The sequence below is a fragment of the Mustela nivalis genome (assembly GCF_964662115.1).
Source record: "Mustela nivalis genome assembly, chromosome: 11".
Classification (NCBI taxonomy): domain Eukaryota; kingdom Metazoa; phylum Chordata; class Mammalia; order Carnivora; family Mustelidae; genus Mustela; species Mustela nivalis.
The window spans coordinates 86257481-86266345 of NC_139030.1; the positions used below are offsets into that span (position 1 = coordinate 86257481).

Genomic DNA, 8865 nt, shown 5'->3' on the forward strand with positions numbered 1-8865 from the left:
TGTTCTCTCTCTCTCTCTCAAAATGGATTTAAAAAACCTTTTAAAAAATTATGGTAGAGTCATCAAAAACAGAAGACTTTATAATGTCATGGAACTCTTTCAAAATACACTGCTAAACAAAAGAAAGCCAGTTATAATGCAGGAAAAAAGTTACAAAACATGAAGAAATTGGGACCAGAAGTTTCCAGCCTTATCTGTAAAGTTTGAAACTTTTAAAGAATATAATTAAGTATGTAATTATCAGTCAGTGAGCATGTATTACTGTATGATTTCATTTTTGTTAAAAAAAAAAAAAAGTCCCTTGGAGTTTTGAAGACCAGATTAAACATTCTATGTAGAAGTGCTTGACGTGGGGGCACCCGGGTGGCTAAGTCTTTAAGCGTCTGCCATCAGCTCGGGTCGTGATCCCAGAGTCCTAGGATTGAGTCCCATATGGGGCTCCCTGCTCAGCGGGAAACCTGCTTCTCCCTCTGTCTGCTGCTCCCCCTGCTTGTGCTTGTTCTCTCTCTCTCTCTCTGGCAAATAAATAAAATCTTTAAAGTCAGACAGTCTTTATTTAATTCTTTTTAAGCAAAGTAATCTTTGCTTTGCTTATTTATTTATTTAAAGACTTTATTTATTTATTTGACAGAGAGAGAGAGATCACAAGTAGGCAAAAAGAGAAGGGGAAATAGGCTCCCTGCTGAGCAGAGAGCCCCATGGGAGGCTCAATCCCAGGACCCTGGGATCACGACCTGAGCGGAAGGCAGAGGCTTAACCCACTGAGCCACCCAGGCACCCCTAAAGTCAAACTGTCTTTAGAAAAAGGAATTTTAAGAACATTCTGAACACAAAGCTAATATAACATTGTATCGCAACTCTACTTCAATAATAAAAAATGGTAATGTTAAGACAGTAAACAAACTACTTCACAGAGTAAATGCTGAACGAACACCGGCCACTTTTATGCATCAGAAAAAAAAGAGTAAAGAGCATATTTGCCAAATGTTAAGAGAAATTGCCTCTAGGCTGAGAAACTGGGGTGAATTCACTTTCTTCTTTTGGTTTAGCACCCTTTTCTCAGTTTCCTCTAATGAACATGCATTCCTTTTGAGATAAGGGATGAGGACAAAGAAAGTATTTAAGAAAAATTATTTAAGGCTCAATTCAAGTGATAGTTCATGAAGCCTTGTTGCCCCGAGACTGGAGTCATGGCTGCCCTCATCACAGGGCAAAGGTTGGGGGGGGGTCAGGGAAGTGGGGGGGGGGGTTCCCTCAACTGGAAGAGGCAGGCCCATGAGTGGGTAAGTGGGGGGATGCGGCCTGCATGCCCGTTACCAGCTGTCCCGGAGAAGCTTGCCTGATATTTGCAGATGAGCTGTGGCCAGCCCTGGGCAGAAAAAAGCCATTGGCCAGACTGGAGCCGATGATTCCCTGCCTATCCTTTTTTCTCAGGGAGTCGGTAACTGGGGACCCTGCACGCAGCTTAGGGGTTCCTGTCAGTGGAAAAGAAGGTGGAATGTGAGAGCTGGCGGCCCACATGTCTTGGGAGGCTTCAGAGGTGATGAGCGAGGCCCATGGTGGTCCGGATCCCCCACCAGCCCCTGCTCTTTTTCTAGGTTGGGGGGGGGGGGTGGGAGCGGGAAGAAGGGTAATTTGGTTTATGCTTCGGGGCACCAAGAAGCCCTGCCCCTTTATCCCTACAAACCTAAGGACTAAGAGTGTGGCATCTAACGTTAGCATCCAACGTCCAGGTTTGACTCCCGCTTCCTCGTACTAATTCTGTGAGTTACTTAACCTTCCCGCGCCTCTCTTTTCTTACCCGTGAAATAGGAGTATTGATTATAGCATCTTGGAAGAAGCGTGAAATTCGCTGGATAAACTCTGCTCACAGTTCCTCTTTTTAGCCAAGACACAAGACTCTGGCTAGGGAAGGTTCCCGCGCCCACAGCGGAACTGCGGGGATGGGGCCAATTTATTCCGCCCCCCCCTCAAAAAAAAAAAAAACCCGCAGCTCGCAAGGCGCGCCTCTGGGGTGAGTCCCTCCGGTTCCCCGCTGCGTCCCCGGCGACCGCCCGACTTCCTGCAGGTCCCCGCCCGCTGCGCCCCGCCTAGTGGAAGAGGTCCCGGGGGTCCAGCGAGCGGAAGGGGCTGGGCCGGTGGGAGGAGCGCAAGGCGGGGGTCGGGGGGTGGCGCTTCGCGAAGGGGCCGAAGTACTCCGCGGCGAAGGTGACCACGTCTTCGGGCTGGCGCAGCAGCAGGAAGAGTAGGAAGTCTGAGATGAGCGCCTGGGCCTCGGGGTGCTGTCGCAGATAGCTGCTGTGGCTGAGACGGAGCTCCTCCTGGCGGAGACCGAGTCTGAGCGGGGCCCGGGACCCCGCGCCCCGGGAGCACCCCTTCGCCGCCCCCTTCGCCCCAAGGAGGGCCCTCCAACCGTCCAGGTGTGCCTCTCAAGCAGGCACAAAGAGGCATCGGTAATGGTGGAATTCATGCGCAGGGGGGAATGGGGACCCCAGGCTGGCTGCAGCCTCTCCTCACCTTCCGGTCCACGAACCTCGAGTAGAGCTCCATATCCTCCTCCCACACCAGGGGCTTCTTCTCAAATACGGGGCGAGGCTCAATCTCATCTGGGTGCGGAGGGAGGAAGGCGGCACTCTCTCACGCCAGAACCTTCCCCAGATACAGGGGGATGCCCAAGAATACTCAAATTGCAGTCCCAGGTTCTGCTCAAATGGCCAGAGTTGCTGGAAGGGGGTCCTTGCAAAGTGATCCTCCCCTAATTGCCTTGGAGTCAGAGGCTGGAGGGCAAAACTTCCCCGTCTCCACTCAGTCCAGCCTCTGCACCCCGGAAGGTCCCTGTTTTCCCCACCTCTCCTTCGTGAAGTCTTCACCAGCCTGTGGCTTCACTCACCCTTCTCCCTCAAGATAGGCATCTGGGTGACCAGGCAGTACCCCGGGGAACCCACCTGGATTCTCTTGGCCAGGTGCCTGGAATACAATGCAGGTGTGAGAGTGGGAGTCTTCCTACACCAGCCCACCCCTCTGACAGCGGTCCTGGGGGCCTTCCTTGGCTGCTGCTTCCCCAACACCACTTATCTCTGAGTTCTAGGGTCATGTTCATTCCTAGGTCCCCAGATAACGGCACCGCATTTCAAACTGGGTCTTGTCTGTGCGCTTGGAGATGTGTGCTGGTGTGCACTAAAACACTCACGATGGGTGGCTCAGTGGGTTAAGCCTCTCTGCCTTGGGCTCAGGTCATGATCTCAGGGTTCTGGGATGGAGCCCCGCATCAGGCTCTCTGCTCAGTAGGGAGCCTGCTTCCCCCTCTCTCTCTCTGCCTGCCTCTCTGCCTACTTATGATCTCTGTCTGTCAAATAAATAAAATCTTAAAAGAAAAAACCTCACGAGCCTCCTGCTTCGTGACCCCCCAAATTGAAACAACATGCTAAGTTATCAAATAAGGAAAGCCAACGATGTTCCGATTATTTGCTTCCCTTATGTAATTATTCTATCAATACCTCTTTGGAAATTTCAAGAAACAAATTCTTCCCCCACCTCCCTCCCCAATTTTCTAACGATTTCGCTCCTGTGCTGGGCTAGTGACAGCTTGACAATGTGCCAGGATGTCCCCCTCTCCCCCCAATGCACATTGATTCTACCCAGTGTTGTTGTGCAGACCTTGGTGCTTTTTGGTATTATACCCAGCGGTGGCAGCTGCTTTAGCTACCATGCCTTAGGCTTTGTGAGGTTAGTAATGACTTTCTCAGCCATTCAGGGCTCCTTGGTGAGGTTTGGACGTGACTGCATCAGGGAAAGCGTACCCATTGGGCACGAATTGGACATTGTACGAATCAGGAGAAAATGTGTGAATGATGTGGAAAAGAATGAATGATGTGGATAAAGCAGAGGGGCGCTCCTCCTGGTCGTGTCCCCAGAGTCAGTAGTCTTCCTTGGCCTCATGCCCGCCCCCAGGATCCAGCTCCCAGGCTTGTGCTCCACACTGCCCCCTAGCCCCCACTGTCAGTAGCTCACCCATCCGACAGCAGATAGAACTGGCAGGAATTGGGGATGCCTTTCACTGAGTGGACCGTCTGCTCCACGATGAACACCTCTACCTGCTGGCGGTCCACCTGGATCTTCTGGAAGCCCAGGTCTTGCTGGCAGCAGCCAAGATAAGAGGGAGGGAGGTGATGTGGATGCCCACCAGCATCTCCCCCAAATCTCACTCTGGCGCTTTTCTCCACCTTGCTGCTTCGTTCCTTGTTTAAGAGTGACAAACAACCCTTGGCTGTCCAGGCCCTCAGCCACCACAGGATTTCAATCGCACCCCCAAGTTAAGTGGGGGGTCCCCTTGTAGAAGGCCAGTTCCATGCTGCACTCGCCCCACCCTCCCCTCCTCATCTTGATGACCAAGTTCTCCTGGTTGGCAGATTCAGTTACCGGATGAGGTCATCCAACAGGTGTGAGCCTGAGGAGGTGGGGGCGGGGAGCGTGGGAAGGCTCTTTGAGGGCGGGGTCCGCGATGCTCTGAGAAGGGGGCTAGATTGAGATCTGTGGCCCCTGCTGCTGCCCGCAGTCCGCCCTGTTGTCGTTACAATTTAAAACGCTGGGAGCAGCTGCGGACAGGGGGCCGAAAGGAGCTAATGCAGGAACTGTGTTTCAGAGAAGGTGGGGGAAGTGACATGGGCCTGTTTGTCATGTTTGCGATAGAAAAGACTGGAATGTCATTTACAAAGTTGGTCAAATCAGCCCCCAAAATGTGTGCTTAGAAGCATAGCTTTAAAATTGCACATGGCAGAAAGCCCTAGGTTTGCTGATCATGAAGTTTTAGCCACAAGAAAAGAAAAAGAAAAAAAAAAAAGGAACCCTTCAGGTCTGAGACATAATAAAAATGCAGTTGGAAAAGGTGCATTTCCTGATGTTAAAAAAATACTTCTTTTAAAAGCAGCCCTCTGCTATGTTTATTTTTCCTGGACTGACTTCTGGGCAAGAAGCATTGCTTCTCAACTGCTCCCCGCTTTGGTTCCTCTTTATCATGCCACCTGCCCCTATGTGATCTTCGAACACATGAAGACTTCCTTTCTCCTGCCCTTGGAAGTCCCACCCGCAGGGCCACAGCCCACCAGCTCTTCCACACCTGAAGCTGTCTTTTCCCCTGCTTCGGCGACCTCTGTGCCCCTCCTGGCTTTCGCCAAGGCCAAGTCCCCCACCCAGGGAGACCCCTCACGTAAGTGGAGTAGCAGAGTTTGCCCTCCGTGTCCAAGGCCAGGAAACGGGCGTTGCTGGGCACCGTCTGCCGCCAGGCCATCACCCTCAGCAACACCAGGTTGGCAGCCTCGGAGATGAAGCCCATGGTTGAGCTCCCTGGGATAAAAGTCACTTCAGTCTTGACTTCCTGTTCAGGAAAAGTCTGGGTCAGGGACTTCCATCTGGGAAGGGGTGGGGAGGACGGGAAAGCCAGGTATTTGGGCTCATATAGGGTCCTTGCTGAGTCTCCACGCCCGGCTCCCGTCCTAACACAATCTGGCCCCTGTTCTTGGCTTCGAAGAAGATGTGGGAAACGGCCCCTACCTGTCTCTCGCCCTTACCTCCCCCTCCTTGACACTTCTGGTCATGGTCAGCTGGTCATCCTGCTTCACCAAAGTCATCTTCCTCTCCATGGGGAGGACACGGAACTAAGGGCCAGAGCAGGGAGGGGAGAAGCAGGAGCTGGCCTGGGTCCCGAGTGAACATGAACAGCACCCCCACAGGTCGCCTTGCCCCGTTCTCCTTTAGAAATGAGAAAACTGAGGGAAATTTGGATAGAAATATCTTTGTAGTGAAGTTCAAGACCAGAAGGCATATGATGGTGTAATAGAAAGTTAAGAAGCAAATGCCCTTCAGAACACGAGTTTTAAAAGAGGGGAATGGTTTCTGTGGGAAACTTTCTTAGGCACAAGTGCTTTCCAGCGTGTAAAACTGGTCCTGTTCCAGAATTTAATGAAGTGGCTGCGGCTGGGTGTGGGAGGCACAGAGCAGGAGAATTTGGAGGTGAGGGGGTGAAGGGCCCTTGGAAAAGGCCAGGCTCTGGGAAAGGCTGGCCCGAATGGTCCTCAGGGAGGTACTGGGCTCTTGGCCTGGGGAGACCCCGGGTGGACTGGACCCAGGGGTCGTGTATTAGAAGGTCATGAGACACAACCTGTTGCCCCAGATGGATTGGTTTCCAAGTGTGATGGGGATTACAGGGTAACTTGGAGAGAGCTGGGGGTGACATCCCCCTGAGTCCCCCCATTCTTCTCCCCCTCCCTCCCAGGGTCTCCATTCTTTCTCCCTGGTTTGGGGTCTAGGCTTGGGGCCCCAGGGGGTACCTTGATGAACTCTTGACTATGTTGCTCCATGACATGCAGTTTCCATGAGAGGTAGCCTGGAGCAGGAGGGGAAGGCTGCCGTCACTACGACCTCATCACAGGTGACAGGCCGGGAGACAGCAGGGCGGAAGGGTGGGGGCCCAGGCTGGAGGATGCAGGGGGACTGTGACTGCAGGGAAACTAAGAGGCGCTCTTGTCCTAAGTCTGCAGTTGTGATTAACGTCCCTGTCACCCCCACCTCCTACACACTCTCCTTGCTGCCTTCTGGTGAAGTCCAGGGTGGGTCCTGAGTGAAGATCCTAGGAATGGGGGTGGAGGGCGGAGGGAGGAAGGACGGAGGTGAAGCCTCAGGCAGCGACAAGTCTACCCAGGAGGGAGTTTCCGCAGAGTATCTTGTCCATGAAGCCACGGCTAAAGGCATGCACGAAGAGGCAGTGTGACATCACTCCAAATTCATCTTTGTTTTGCCGTCTCTGCACCTCAATGGTCAGCTCTCCCTGAGGCTCCCCCGTGTCCGAGACCATGGCCAGAGTCTCAGAGAACAGCAGCATCTGCAGCTCCTCCTGCTCTGGGGGTGGGGGGGGTTCCCATGGGCACAGATAAAGCCCCAGCTCCTGGGTCTCAACTCTCAGACCACCCCCCCCGCCGCCCCGGCAGGGCCCCACCGTCTCCACCCACCCCTTCCTCATCTCCTGGGTCCCAGGCAGCTCCGTTAGCCCGTACAACAGACAGCAGGTGAAGACCCTGCCACCACCCCGAGTCCCCATGGCCTTGGGGGTCTTCTCTTGACAATTATCAACAAATAGGGGCACCTGGTGGCTCAGTGGGTTTAGCCTCTGCCTTTGGCTCAGGTCATGATCTCGGGATCCTGGGATGGAGCCCCATGTCGGGCTCTCTGCTCAGCGGGAGGCTGCTTTTCCCTCTCCTTCTGTGCTCTCTCTCTCTCTCAATAAATAAATAAATCTTTTATTCTATTAATTTTTTAAAGACTTATTTATTTATTATTTTAGAGAAAGAGAGGGAGAAAGCCTAAGCCCAGGAGCTGGGTGAGGAGGGGCAGAGGGAGAGGGAGAGAGAGAATCTCAAGCAAACTCCCTGGCTGAGCAGGGAGCCTGACATAGGCTCGATCTCAGGACTCTGAGATCATAACCTGAGCTGAAAGCAAGAGTCAGAGGTTTAACTGACTGAACCACCTAGGTGCTCCAAATAAATAAATCTTTATAAACAATTATTGGGGCGCCTGGGTGGCTCAGTCAGTTAAGCAGCTGCCTTCAGCTCAGGTCATGATCCCAGGGTCCTGGGATGGAGCCCATGTCAGGCTCCCTGCTCAGTGGGGAGTCTGCTTCCCCCTCTCCCCACTGCTCATGTTCTCTCTCTCTCTCTCTAATAAATAAATAAAATCTTAAAAACACACACACACACAAAATTAAAACAAAACAAAAAAATTTTCTGTGTTTAAAAAAAAAAAAATCAATAACCCTTGAACCCTTTCTGAGTCCCAAGGGAATCAAGGCTGAGAGAGACAGTGCCAGGTCTGGGCCTTCTCTCTTCCCTCCTCTCCACATCTGTGCCCCCACCGCCCCCACTGTCCAGATTACCGAGGGTGTTGAGGAAGTGGATGGCTTCAGCATTGGCCTTTGGGGCTGGCAGACTCTCTTCAGCTGAGGGCTGGTGGTCCTTGGCTTTGGGGACTAGGGAAGGAGGAGAGGCTGAGGTGGCAATCTTGGGGAGAGGGACAGGGATGGGACACGAGTCCCCAAGGCAAAATCCCCAAGGCCAACCTCAAGGAGGATGGTGGGGGAGAAGAGGAGAAGGTGCTTCTTCAATTTCTAGTGCCAACAGCCCCCTTCCCACCTGTGGATTGAAGTTTAGAGGACATGCTGCCTTCTGGCTACCCAGGCTGCGTCCAGCTGTCTCCATGGCAACCGGAAGCCAGCTACCGCCTCTTAAAGGGCCATCAACACATCTCACAAAACACCCAGACCTGGACACAATGGTAGGAACTGTGGGCTTTGTAACTCAGGCCATGCCTGAAGCATTGTCCTGCAGAGGGAACATTTGACATAGCAGAGGGATGACATGGGTCATTAGAATCACCTTAGGGAGTGCCTGGCTGGCTCAGCTGGAGGAGCATGTGACTCTTGATCTCGGAATCATGAGTTCTATCCCCACGTTGGGTGTAGAGATTACTAAAAAATAATAATAACAGTAAACATAAAAAAAAAAGAATGACCTTGGAAACTGTGGCCCTGAGTCAGATATGACCTCACATGCGTAGACCCCCCTTAGATGCCCCGTGAATAGTGCCCTATGTGAGAATGATGGTGATAACAATGACAGTCACAGCAAACCCTTAAGCTATGCTTACTGTAGACCTGGCACTGTTCTGGAGGGCTGGACACAGGTGATCTCATTCAATATTCAGACCAACCCTCTGAGCAGGTCCTTTTTTCCCCTGCACTTTATGGCTGAGAAACCTGAGGCACTGAGAGGTTAAATGTCTTCCCAAGGTCACAGGGCTGATAGAGTTGATCCTCGC

General features: G+C 52.4%; 1 protein-coding gene across 3 annotated transcripts; it reads right to left on the bottom strand.

Annotated features, from left to right (window-relative positions):
* Positions 1 to 920: 920 nt before the first annotated feature.
* On the bottom strand, positions 921 to 8286 carry CATIP (ciliogenesis associated TTC17 interacting protein). 3 transcript variants are annotated; one of them, XM_082691535.1, is made up of 10 exons: positions 8181 to 8286; positions 7925 to 8017; positions 6694 to 6894; positions 6327 to 6382; positions 5568 to 5654; positions 5207 to 5374; positions 4012 to 4136; positions 2891 to 2967; positions 2518 to 2606; positions 921 to 2321 (listed from the first exon to the last, which is right to left on the bottom strand). In XM_082691535.1, the coding sequence occupies exons 1-10, from the start codon at positions 8203 to 8205 to the stop codon at positions 2091 to 2093; spliced, it is 1152 nt and encodes a 383-aa protein (XP_082547661.1). In that variant the 5' UTR covers positions 8206 to 8286; the 3' UTR covers positions 921 to 2090. The 3 variants fall into 3 exon arrangements, with proteins under 3 accessions (XP_082547661.1, XP_082547662.1, XP_082547663.1); XM_082691536.1 differs by lacking the exon at positions 8181 to 8286 and adding an exon at positions 8108 to 8168; XM_082691537.1 differs by lacking the exon at positions 6694 to 6894.
* Between the last annotated feature and the right edge of the window lie 579 nt (positions 8287 to 8865).